General features: G+C 47.8%; 1 protein-coding gene across 5 annotated transcripts in view; it reads left to right on the forward strand.

Moving 5' to 3' along the window:
* ccdc102a (coiled-coil domain containing 102A) overlaps nucleotides 1-12,463 on the forward strand; it is a 54,914-nt gene extending 42,451 nt beyond the window's left edge. For all 5 annotated transcript variants that reach the window (XM_063481122.1, XM_063481139.1, XM_063481148.1 and 2 more), the window contains exons 8-10: nucleotides 7,276-7,446; nucleotides 8,211-8,314; nucleotides 10,670-12,463. In XM_063481122.1, the coding sequence (XP_063337192.1) occupies nucleotides 7,276-7,446; nucleotides 8,211-8,314; nucleotides 10,670-10,802 (408 nt within the window). In that variant the 3' untranslated portion in view covers nucleotides 10,803-12,463. The remainder of the gene's footprint in view (nucleotides 1-7,275; nucleotides 7,447-8,210; nucleotides 8,315-10,669) is intronic.
* Nucleotides 12,464-13,676: the final 1,213 nt, after the last annotated feature.

Genomic DNA, 13,676 nt, shown 5'->3' on the forward strand with positions numbered 1-13,676 from the left:
AAGTTTCATTCAGGTGAAACAGCGTACCTGTAACCTTAGGTCAGGTGGTCGTTAAAGTCAGGCGCCCGACGCTCATCCTGCTTCTCCCACAGCTCGTTAAATAAAGTCAGGAGTGAAAAAGAGAATTTCTTTGGCAGCTCAGAGTTAACCCGAGTCTCATCAGGTGCCTTCCACCTGTGACGATTACACGTTACTTACGCCCAACACACAGAGCTCACGGTGGTGTTTCCCTGCAGCTGACGCAGGTCGCGTGCTGCACATGCAGAGCAGCTGCGGGCTTTATGCCATGTTTGTGTCGACGTTACGGACACAGAGGAGATGTTTCCACCAGCAGCTGCTGCCTCTCACATTTCCACTGATTCACAAACGAGGTTTAAAGTGCAGGAAGTTTGGTTTCCTGCACACCGATGAGCTCGCGCTACGTGTTTGTGCCCCGACCTTGGCTTTCAGGAACAGCGTGTGTGTGTGTTCCTGTCTAGCTATCTTTGTGAGGACCGAAATCTGCATTCTACTATACTTGTGAGAACCAACAGTCACTTGTGAGGACACACACACCGGTCCTCACAAGTTTGAAGCTTTTTGAGGCTCAAAATGTGGTTTTAGTGTCAGGGTTACAATTAGGTTATGGTTAAGTTTAGGGTAAGGGTAAGCATTCATTTTTAATGGTTAGGGTTAGGGTAAGGGTCCTCACTAAGATAGCTGAACGGGGTTGTGTGTGTGTGTGTGTGTGTGTGTGTGTGTGTTTAAAAATAGAAAGATTGATTGTGTTTTGTGTTTAGTGTTAAAACCACAGTATTGATCCGCAGCGAACAACAAACAGGGCGAGTGATTGAAACACACACACACACAGACACACACACACAGATTGATTGATAGCAGAATCATCTTCATCCACAGTCGAGGCTGTGGATACTACGGCACAGATTGATGTTCACTGTCTCACACACACACACACACACGGACACACGGACAGTGTGTGTGTCGGATAAGTCACCTGATCACAGTGAGGCGTGATGATGAGGTGAGGTAGGCGGAGGTGCGAGGTAAGAAACAGCGTTTAAACGAAGTGCTATGGTCACGAGGTTTAAGGAGCGACTTTGACGCCGGTTAACCAAAGTGGGCGGGGTTAAACTTTTGAACTGTTCCCAAATATTCGAGGCGAGATATCGAAGCGACCTCCAGCGGGAGGAGTGATTCACCAGACTGAATCACTTCCTGTGTGGACATCCCCACCGTCCAATCTGCTGACAGTTGTAACCAAATGAATTCATAAAATACTTAAGAACAGCAACTGCTGATAAAAAAACAAGCAGAAAACACCAAAGATAATAAAACTCATCATTTAAATTCCTGAAAGAAGAAGAAATCCAGCAAAAACTAATCATAGGTCTTTGAAAATGATCAAACCAACACAAGGATAAATACAATTAACTGATAATAAAAAGCAAATTATTAAACGCCCAAACAGAAATCAGCAAAAGAAGCAGAAATGAAATAAAATAATTTAGGTGAGACTTCCTAAAGAGGAACAGAGCACAGCTGGAGTTATGACCCAGCAGGTCGCAGCATTAAAAAGTGAAAGCCTGATCCAGGTGATCAGGTCACCTGTCCATGCAAAGGTGGCCTGATCCAGGTGAGCCGAGGGCTCAGGTGGGTTCATAGTTCATCTGAGAGGTGCTGAGCTCTGTACTCACCTCCGCACGGAGCTGAGGCCGATTTTTTTCAGCTCCCTGTGAAAGTGTGTGATGCTGCTGCAGTTCACAGGTCAGACTCAGGCGAAACAATCGCATCAATGATCAGTCAACATCTGAACCTTCCCAGGGCAGGAAACACTCCTGCTTCACCAGCACGTTTAAGTTTTGGCTGAGAGGCTGAAAAAAGTCCAAATCTGAGTCATGAGTCACGATCCTGGCAGCACAACACAAACGCAGGACTCGAGGAAAAAGGCCGTAAACATCCAAACACAGAGGTCAGAGTTCAACAGCTTCAGAGCTCCAAGAATGAAGACAGCAGACAAACACGAACAGGCTCCTAGACGGGCTGGAGACACACAAAGGACAAACTACATACACACAGAGTAAGAGACTATCAAAATAAAACAGGAAGTAACATCGACGAGACACGAGAGGATTCTGGGAATGAACTGAATAACCAGGAATCACACATAAGTCTAAACACCGTCCATCACAGGTAAAGATCCAGGATAAAAATACCAAAACACAAAGAATACAAAACTCTCAGAGTATCAAAGAACTACAAACACAAAATGAACAGGCAGCAAACGCGTCAGAGTAACCACACAGAGAGCAGAGGCCACGCTTTACATCAGGAATGATGCAGCCTTTCATTTTCTCTTTCATTACTGCCGAAGAGCATGGCGTCACACGGCGAGCCTCCCCGTGCTGTCAGCGGTTCGATCGGTCGAGTCGTTTGAGGTCAGGTCGGGCCGTACGGTGTGCGTCCCAGAGTTCAGCGGGGTTGGATCCTGCATCAAAGAAACATCTGGAAGAAAATGAGTGAGTGGATAAACAGTCTCCATGTGAGGAGGTTATTTAGGTTTTTTCTCAAAATGTCACACCGCAAATAAACCTGATACGGCCTGTAGGAACAAGTCTGCAAGGAGGGTAACCAGTTAGTGAAACATCAGGAATAAATGATTACAGGGGAAACAGAGAGAAGGCTTCATGCTTCAAATACAGCTCACTCCTCTGTAAACCAAAGAGCTCAGTGTGAGGCCGTGTGTCCCACAGCTCGGACCAAACAGGACAACCATCCCAGCACAGCAGCAAACAACCGAGCTGCCGCAGTGGTCCAAGGTCCAGACTGTGTGTGTGTGTGTGTGTGTCTGAGATGATCTCTGGTCCTTTTAAATGGCCTCATTAAGCAGCAGGGTGGGTGGCAGAAGTGTGTGTGTGTGTGTGTTTGTCAGTGTAAGTGGCCTCCATTATCGCCCATCCCACAGGGTTATTTATGAAGATGTCAGGCTTATTTAATGCTGCATTTAACACACACACACAGAGTAAAGATTCAGGGTAATGAATCAAAGGAAGTCAGACAGAGAATAATAATTAGACGCTGTGTTTGAGCTGAAGAGTGTGACTGAGCTCGTAGTCTGTGAGGAAGACTCTGATGAAGAGGAGGAAAAGATGGCTGAAGGATAAAGAAGAAGTTTGTCCTGGTGGACTTTTGTCAAGGACCTGTTCAACGAGCTATTTAATAAAAAAAAACGTGGGACAGGAAACGGCAGAGTTTGCTGGTTAATTGTGATTAGACCTTCAAAATAAGAGCGAGGCATCTGATTGGTGAGCTGCTCTATTTTTGTTCCCAACCTTTCGTTTTACTTCCTTCTGCTCCATCTTTTCTTTGTCTCTTTACATTTTCTTCCTCTTTGTGTTTCATTGAGCCGATATCGCCAAACCGCTCCGAGAAGCGCGCACAAGCCCCTCCCCCACTGTACGACTCCCGGGCAGCCCTCGTTACAAAACCAATTCTCCTCTTCATCGTCTGTGGGACTGCTGTCTAAATTAATGCTAAATTCTGCATGACAGAGGGGGAAGGGAGTGTGTGTGTGTGTGTGTGTGTGTGTGTGTGTGTGTGTGTGTGTGTGTGTGTGTGTGTGTGTGTGTGGAGGGCGGCGTGAAATAGCTGTGGTGATTTTGGGGGCTTCTTTTTCTTTTCCTCTTCACAATAAAGCAGCGTTTTGTTAAGGTGATGCATGTGTAAACACATCTGTGTGTGTGTGTGTGCGTCTTTGTTTTCTGTGAGCAGATGTAGCAGCAGACTTCAGGGTCTTTGCAGTCAAGGAGAAACATTTAACAGGCAGCGCAGCGTAACACACACACACACACACACACACACACACACACACACACACACACACACACACACATTTGTAGGAAGGCAAACATTCCTGCTCATACGCCGTCCTGTAATCCATGTTTAATGGAGTCAGGGACTTCCCGCCCCTCCCCCCTTGCCTCCCCGCCCTCCCCCGTCCTCTCCTCTTCTTCCACCCTCTCAGACAGCCATCGTCTGGAAATGATAAGACTGGGGGGGATATTGAGGTCTCTGACCTGCTAAAGATAAAAGCAGGAAGTCCTCAAACTTCTCTGGCCGCAGATATTAAAATTAAATCACCTGCAGTAAATTAACTGAGTCCACACTGAGCACGGTTAACTGAAATAAGGACGGGTAAGATTTTAGAGATGTGTCGTTCTAGATTCTGTTCGCAGGTCTGGTTCTTTATTAATTTCAGAGCAGTGTTTATGAGGGAAGATGGAGGCGGCGAGGGACGGCTCGCCGTGTGTAAAAGCATGTTTGTTCTGCAGTATCAGAAAGTCATCATTGAGAAAACAGTTCAGTTTTATTTATTTAGCAGCAAATTAGCACAAACCAACAATCAGACGGTCGTCTGTGAGCCGCACTCGGGGAGGAAGAACCCGGGTCGCGTGTCAGAGTGAGAGTGGTACATGCAGCAGCATCACTGAGGCGTGGCAGAGAATCACCTGATCCAGCTCAACGACGAGCTTCATCGAGAGGGAAACGTCAAGTTTGGAGACACACGAAGGGTCGGAGTGAAGTATGAAGTGTAATTATCTCCTGAATTTAGCCATATTTTATTAAATAAATCATTTTCATTAAACTTGGAAATATGATTACATTTTTTTCCTGGATATGAAACTGTATGGGCAGCACGGTGGTTAGCACCGTTGGTCCTGGGTCGACTCTGTGTGGAGTTTGCGTGTTCTCCCCGTGTTTGCGTGGGTTCTCTCGGCTCCCACAGTCCAAAGACATGCAGTTAGTGGCCACAGGAGTGACACTGGACCTGTCCAGGCTGCAGCCTGTTGTGAAATGATCGGGACCCACACAGCGTGCGATTGTTGGTTACAGCACTTTTATTTTGACCCACAGTGTTTTCCACTGTTTCAGCACTTTGTATTCAACCAGGAAGCCAGCTTTCCAGCACCTTCCCACACCACACAAACCACTCCTTCCCGACCCCAGACACTGAAAAGGGGCAGAGTTCATTAGTGGCAGTCCCTCTCACCTGTCCCCTCCGACCTCGCGGCACCGCCCCATGTGCTTATCGTACCACCCCGCCATTGCACAGCAGAGCCAGAGACCACACCCTTGCCACACCCATCTCATGTCTGGTAGCTGGTTATAGGCCCCCGTGACCCTGATAAGGATAAGCCAAAGATAACGGATGAAACTGCACAGCTAGGGTTACATGAAATTAAATGTTACAGTGAAAGCTGTAGACTGATCGAGTGGACCTGTTCCTGTGTTGGATGTTCATGATGACATGTCCAACCTTTCTAATAATGAGCTTGCTGTATGTGCAGTGATCTCTGCGAGCCAAAAACTCAGATTCATCTAAATACGCAGTTTATCACAGTTTTTTCTACCCTTGGATCCGGATGATGGCGCCGGGAGGGGGTAGAAACCCCACCCACCAACTGCTCAAACATGTTTATGAGGGGCAACCAATCAAAAGAAAGTTGTCTTAAAAGGGGAGGAGCTAAAACAGCTGGTTTCAGATGGAGGATGAACTGAGGGGCTGCACAGAGGATCAGGTACAGAAGGATTATTTTGGACTGTGGATCATGCAAAGCTGCTCTGGGAGGGTCAGTTAGCATTGCCGTGGTTCCTGTGATACAGATCCACTGGGATTATCCCACAGGTGTTTAGATTATCACAGAAAATAATCTCCGTTGGAGGTAAAAGTTTATGATAATCCATAAACAGGCGCTACTGTTTTTTAGTCTAATAGATGAAGCATCGTCACGACTCGAGCGTGGCTGAGCTCCTGTTTCCCAGGATGACTGTCCCTGACTGGGACGTGTTCACAGATCTACTGACGTATTTTATGTTGGAGGACCAAACATGCAGATGTGAAGCTCGCGTCAAACTCTTTACTCCAGACGTCCAACCTTCTGACTTTGAGAGGATGGAAAAGGTCATTTCTGGGTTTAAACTCTTCCAGAATTGTTTTTGCTGGTAAAATAATCCAAGAAAATATGCAGTGTGTCATATAAGCAAGTACTGTGTTGGCCCTTTTTAAAGACGTTACCAGTAAGGAGCCCAAGCAGAGCAGTCATGTCAGACATGTTGCTGACCTCCTGGATTTCTGTCTCGTCCCACTCTCGCAGACAGGCTGCACTTGTCTTTGTTCTAATGCTTCACCTTTCCCGTCCTGTGAAACACCACCTCTCCAGTCACCACCCTCCACTCTTCATCTTCCTCATTCCCTCATCTCCAGACCCCACCCCCTCTTTTAATCATCCGTTCTCTTTGTTTGATCTGGCTCTGAGCTTGCACTTGTATTTGTGCACCATTCATCATTTAAATACTGACTGAGGGGGGAGGGGAGGAGGTGTGTGTGCAGAGTCTGAAGGAATTTGTCATTATTTGAACAACAGATTGGACCTGAATTCCTCCTCCAATCAAACTGCTGTCCGTGCGCCGTCTCACTGAGGACAGAGAGGAGATCGAAGTTAGTAATAAGATAAAAATTTAATACCTAATAACGCTGAGAGATGGATCAGAAGTACAGATGTAGATAAATAAGGATGTTCCCACTCCCCGGATTTTATTATCACTGTATGCGTCTCATTTCTGTCCATCGTAAGTTCAGAAAAGCTTCCTGCTGTCTGGGGAGCCATTAGGCTGCGGGGGGGGGAACACAGTGGTGCATTATTAATCCTGCCATTAGCTCCAAGTGCAAACCAGTCAAATGGAGCTTTTGTTGTGCTAAACCCGACTGTGACCACAACTACCTGTAATTACACCCTCGTAAAGACTCGATTTCACGTTCCGATGCTCCTCGGAGAGGCTGCGGTCGCTTCTGCCTGCAGCTGCTTCAGAAAGTCTGCGGCGTGCAGCACACGATAAGGAAGTGCACGCTTTAAAGTCCTTCATCTGTCAGTTTCATATAATCCTCACGCAAGAGCACAAGGCTCCTGACGTGTTCATGTAAAGGTGCGTCTGTTATTCAAACACTCAGAACTCACAGATTCTTTTAAAACGTTGAAGCATTTAACGTTAGCGTTTAGCCAGAGATCATCTGACCGGATGTCATGAAATATGCCAACAACCACAAAACAAGAAAAAAATCAAACCGTTGCTCTAATGTCGCTTTTCCATTAACAAAAGCATGTTAGCCATTTCCTGGGTGATAAATGAGTGAAGTCGTTCCTGATCGTGGTTAATCAATGACAGCTGTGAGAATCTGAGGTGGAAACGCCAGCGTCTGAACTCTTTCTCTGTCCTCAGGAACTGGCCGACCTTCGCCACATTCACGCTAAGCTAAAGAAGCAGTTCCAGGAGAAGACGGCAGAGCTCGCCCACGCCAACCGGAGGGTCGAGAGCCACGAGGCCGAAGTTAAAAAGTTACGACTGAGGGTCGAGGAGCTTAAGAAAGAACTGGGACAGGCTGAGGATGAGGTAGGAACATGGCTACGCTGGTATATGGCTGCGTCACAGATTATGGTTGATCTCATCTGCTTATCCAGCTTCTGACCCCGCCCACATCTCCATGACTCATTCCAAACAACCAACCGACTGACCAGATCAGATCTGAACCCTACCAGTCATTCCTGAAAAAACAACCAACACACAAACAAACCAGCCAGTCATGTGACCAACTAACCAAAAGACATGCAGTCAGTTAAACACTGCCCCTCCTTCCACCAAACCAACCGACCCGCCAGCAAATGACAAACAAGCAGCAGACTAACAATACAAACGACCAGACAACTGGCCAAACCAATCAGCTACCATCAGATCTGACACCAGCAAACAGATTTTGTTAGTTATTCCAGACAAACCAACCAGCAGCCAGTTCAAAACTTTATGAACCTCCATTCTGACCGACTGAATTAATCGAACAGCTGACCGATAAATACTTCTGTGACTAGGTGTGGGGGTTTTTCTCTTAATATTTTCAGGACAATTTAAGGTGATAAAAAGGTCTGGTGTATGTAAAGTGTTAAATATTCATTTTGAAGCTGTCTGTGTGGAGAATATTCCTCTGAATGGAAGCATGCTAGCTGCCACAGCGTCGGTTTTTGTGCCTCATGACATGTTTTGCACATCGACCGCTGTGTTTCGGCGCCACAGCAGTGTCTCATGTGTTTGAGTTGTGCCGTCTGGCTGATATCGTGCAGTCTGAAGCGGGATTTATGCGTCTGCATGTTTTGCGTTTCCAGCTGGATGAGTCTCAAAATCAGACCCGGAAGCTGCAGAGGTCTCTGGATGAGCAGGTGGAGCAGACGGAGAACCTGCAGGTGCAGCTGGAACACTTACAGTCGAGGTAAGATATGCGTAAATCTCTTTGCACCCGGTGTCCTACACCTTTGTCTCATTTCCTGTTGTAATATGAACTCAGTCACTATTTGCTGAAGCAGACTTGACAAACGTGATGGCCGACGGCGGCGCGACATTTATGACTCGTATCGCTAAAATGTTTGAAAAATTTCTTAAAACATTTGATTTACAAGTTTTGATGAAAAACATTGTAGCAAGTTTGGTTCTTGTAAACTTGATGCTGGGCTTGTAAACAACTTGTTAACACTGCCCTGTGGCAGTAGGGGAGTTGTAGTTTTTAGGACTTGTAGTTTTATCCAAGCAACAACGTCTGGGCCTGAAAAATTAAGCCAGTGCTGAAAGCTGCTAATGTTGGAATGGAAGCATCTCGCTTCTGACAACATGGACAACATCCATCTTTGAGATACAGTCTGTTGATTTTGTACTTTAGCTTCTTCTGTTCCTTCCCTGCCAGCCCACAGCTCCCACAGCTCCCACAGCTCCCACAGCTCCACGTGCAGCTCAGCTCAGTCCCGTTTCTGATACAAACACTTACGCTCAGCAAGAGTGTCGGCATGTTTAGTAACACTTCTCACACTCCTGAAAAGCTCTACGGGCTCTTACTCAAAACACACCACCTTCAGGAGCGCGTGTGCGTGTGCGTGTGTGTGTGTGTGTGTTAAGCTGACAGCCTACTTGTAGCTGCCAGGCTCAATGTGAGTCTCGGCACTGCCTTCATTTATTGTTCAGAGATAAGCTTTGCTGTGTGTGTGTGTGTGTGTGTGTGTGTGTGTGTGTGTGTGTGTGTGTGTGTGAGTGTGTGTGTGTGCCTGTCACTCAGCTATCAGCTTTGCACAGTCCTCCGCTCCTCTCTTCCTCTCCTCTATGCTCTCTCTCCCATTTTCTCCACGCTGTTGCTCCAGCACCCAGCAGCCAATCACTGAGCTCCCGGTCACAGGTTGCCGTAGTAACAGGGAGCTCGCTCTCGCTCATGCCTCTGCTGATGTCGCAGAATGACAGGCATGTCGGCATGGCAACAGCTTGAGGAGACTGACACAATCTTTGTGTTTTGGGTTTTTGTCGAGGGCGCCGCTTCTCTTCGTGCTTTCATTCAGTTTGTCGGCGGCTGCTCGGCTGTCTGTGCTGCTCACAGCGTGCCGTGTCGTCGTACACCGGGTCTGCAAAGCATCTGAAGCCTGCGGCCTGTCTACCGTCCAGCAGGGGGCGGTGCCTCTGAAGTCTGATTGGATAGAAGTCTGTGAGCTCAGTGAACTGCTTCCTGGAAAGTAAAGAGGGCAGATTCCAGATCAGGTCAAAGCAGAAAAAGCAGCCCTGAGGTTACGCCCACTGTGAAACTGTTCCACATCAAACGTGTGGCGATGGCCGCTGTGGTGACCCCGTGAATAAACAGTAAGAGCGGTCGAGGATGAAACCTGAGAGATCTGTTGCAGTTGTGACGCCTGTGTCGTTTCTTACCTCAGACCCACGGCTGACACGGCAGAGTCGCGTGTTCACCGGCTTTGTCTTTGTGCATCATCCAGTTTCATAACTTGAACATTCAATGAAGTCCATTTTATTTTAGTGATGCACACAGTGTGAACTACCAACTTTGCAATGATCTTGATTAAAATTATGACAAAAGGGGCTCGTTCAAGACCTCTTGCAGCTGAAGTGCGTCGCACCCCTGCTGAAAGTGTTTTACAGTTGTACAGAGTCCCTGGTTCAGTCTGGGACGAGCTGCAGTTCTCGTCCTGTCAGGCTGTGCTGACCACGTCAGGAAACCATTCCCGTATCGATTTACACACAAACACACACACGCTCGTCTTTCAGCCGACGGCTGCTCGTGTTCGTGTTGCTCCGTCCTGCTTTCAGACAACAAACCAGCCGCTCTCCCCTCTGCGTCTGAGTGAAAGCGTCAGTCAAACGGAGCGTGGCCGAGAGCGCTGTGATCCATCTCCTTTACATGCACAGCCTCACCTTATAGACACCAGCTATCAAACAGTCACACAGGAACTGTGTCGACTTAATACAGCTCAAACATCCTCGTCTCGTGCAGGTGTTACGAAGGAGGATATTATCTATAGAGGCCAATCAGTTTGTGTATCAGGCTGTAAACATGGTTATTTCTGCTGGAAAGCTTTAACATGGGAGTCTATGGGGACTGACTCACTGCTGCCCCTGCTGGGCGTCAGAGGAACTGCAGGTTTTTAGCACTTTAGCATGTTAAGTCTGTTTTTTTTGGTGAATCGCCCGCCGACTGATTTCAGGCAGTGTCTGGAAACACACTTTTCCCGAGGTTGCTGAGCCCATGTGACTGAAGTGAGCGGACGTTATTTTAACCCTCTCTCTGTCTTCCTGTCAGACTGCGGCGGCAGCAGCAGAGTCCCGGTCTCTTCGGGAAGATGCGATCGGCTCGCTTTGGTCCTGAGAACCCCGACGGTCCCAGCAGCGATGTGGACGAGGAGGACGAGGAACTGCAGCTCCAGATCCCATGACACACCCACACACACCTGCACGCACACACACGCACACACCACACGCACACACACCAACATCAGCAGTCGCGTGATGATGGTGAAGATTGTCGCTCTCGGCTGAAAGCTGATGTTTGGCAACACAAAGCAAATCCGTCCCAACCAGCGAGCAACATTTCAGCTCGAATCCGATCAGCTTTACAGCGCACCTGTGCATGCACCTGCAGCGACAGGTGACGGTGTCTTCGACCAATCATCATTTAGCAGAACAAAGAAGCTTCAACAACAGACGTTATCCTTGCAAACACGCACACGCACACACACACACAGCAGGATGAAGCCCAGCCGGAGTGTGACAGGCGTGAACAGGAAGTCCGGATCGTCTGATCCTCATTAAAAGAACTTAACTCAGACTGAACTGCAGGACAAGCCGACATGTTTTTATCCTTTCCACGTCCTCGCTCATTCTTACCTCACACCATCGTCATGAGCATCACAGCTGCTCCAGCTGTGATGCTGTATTCACATCTGCAGTATTAGAACTCCGCCCAGAGGGAGAAAAGCCTTTCGCGCCCTCTGAGGTTCGAAGAGTTCAAACAGAGAAATTATTTTACGCAGTGTTTCTGAATTTGAGTTTTTCTGCCAAATACCAAAGTGTTTAAAGTTCACGGGCCTCGCTGAGATCACTCGAACGCAGCATTCACACGCAGGAAACAGGCGGCTGAGGAGTGTGACGCTGCTCCACGCGACGATGTCACGACACATGGCGCTGTGCACCTGTACACCTGCAGGAATCACAGGTTTACAGGTGTAAGACGTCCGCTTTCCTCTGCTCTCCTTCTGAGGCCACTCGGAGCGATTTAAGTCTCTGTAGGTGAGTGGGCGGGGCCAGGCTGCAGGAAGAAGTCCCGCCAACAGCAGATATTCAGAACACCCGCTGAGCTGTGTAATGTTTACTATAATGTGTTCTCAGCAGGACTGAAGCTGAGTGAAGCTTAAAGTGTGTGAGGAAGAGAAAGCTTCACATCTATGAGGGAGGAGTCAGCGAGAGAGGCGTGGCAGGGCGGAGTCAGAGCGTTTGGAGCGTTTAGGTGGCGAGCAGAAGCACCTGTAGCTCCGGCTGTGTGTCTGCTTTTATTTAACCTGAGCTGCTTTCTGCTCGCTTCCAGGGAGATAATCACTAACGCTAGCATTAGCTCAGGGTACACCTGGGATCAGCCTCTCACCTGGAGTTCAGGTGTTCCCCAAATCAAATGCACACGTGTCTCCTGTTGATCCACCTGTGTAGGCTTCCTGTGAGTTCTCAGTTTCATGCTAGAAAACATCCACAAACCAAATCCTCTGTGAGCAGTTTCGTGGAGGAGCCTCCATCCTAACCCTTCTTCTCCACCAAACTGCACCCACCAACCATGTCAGTGTGCATCCACCTGAGCCTTCTTACCTCAGAGCGTCACATCCTGCTGCAGCTGCGTCGCTGACGGCACAATTTGACGCCCTGGAGTGCGAACGGGTCGGCCGAGCTGTGACGTCAGCTCGCTGCGCGCTTCTTTGCTTTAGCGGATGTAGACGGTGGGAAGAAAGTAGTCCCTAAATGAAACTGCAGGGTGTGTGTTTTTCTTTGTTTTTAAGTAAGTGGGTGAGATACCTACGGTGGCCCTGAGAGACCAAACGGACTGCAACTTAAGAAAACACCAGCAATGAGAAAAACGCTGCAAAAGCACACAAAACACAACAGAAATAGGAAAAAACACGTTTCCAAAAGCACAAGGGAAGTGTTTCTGGGGAGACAATAACCCGACGGACCAGTTGCAGGAACCAAAACATGCTAAGAATTGCACTGGGAGACACTTAAACCAAGTGGAGGATCTGTCGGTTTTGTGAGGAAAGAAAAGATGAGGGGTAAGTGTGTTAGCCTGACTATTAGCCTAAGAATCCGTCATCAGTGTTATATGAATCATGAGATTAAAACACACCGAGCATGTTTTGGTTCCTGCAACTGGTCCGTCGGGTTATTGTCTCCCCAGAAACACTTCCCTTGTTTTTTTCCTATTTCCGTTGTGTTTTGTGTGCTTTTGCAACGTTTTTCTTATTGCTGGTGTTTTCTTAAGTTGCAGTCCGTTTGGCCTTTCAGGGCCACCGTAGGTAGCTGCAAAAAAAGCATTCCCAATGAGTGTTTCTGACACTGCACTAACAACAGGAAGGGGTGCTTTGGATTTTGAGGTGAAATGGCCCTGAGACGAAGACGATTTAGACCCAAATGATCGCCCGTCACAGTCTGGGAGCTGAAGCTTCCTGTAATGACTCAGTATTTAGCATTTTCATGTCGAGTGTCCAGATGTTGTGAGGGAGGATGGGAAACGCTCCAAAGAAGCTCTGAGGATGCGATTTGAGAACCAAACGCTTCAGAAAGATCCACTCATGAAACAGTCACACGATGCCGCTGTGACAGCAATAAACCATTCATCCATCATCCATCCACCAGCCTCGCCTTCACTCTGCCTCAACTCTGATGCTGGAAGGGGACCAAGACATTTGTACTGACCAGGATTCTGTATTCCTGCTATTTATGTTGTTGTTCTGGTTTAGTTTTTATAAATGATCTGTACCACCGTGTTTTCTATTAGCTCTATAAATGTCAGCTGTACATACAAACACGAGTCCCCGTGTGTTTTTGCTCTGTGATTTATTCATGAGTGTGTCACAGTAATCACCGCCTTTATTGACAGAACTGCGTAAAGCAGCCTCGGCTTTAGCTCCAGACACTAATGAGACAGAAGTTAGCAGGGTCGAGGGCTAGTTCTGTACAGGACACGAACGTCCAAGCACTGTGAAAGGTCGTCAGCAGCACACCCGTCTGTGACGGAAATTTGAGCAGCAGCATTTAGAAGTGATTGG

Source organism: Pelmatolapia mariae, linkage group LG1, assembly GCF_036321145.2.
Source record: "Pelmatolapia mariae isolate MD_Pm_ZW linkage group LG1, Pm_UMD_F_2, whole genome shotgun sequence".
Classification (NCBI taxonomy): domain Eukaryota; kingdom Metazoa; phylum Chordata; class Actinopteri; order Cichliformes; family Cichlidae; genus Pelmatolapia; species Pelmatolapia mariae.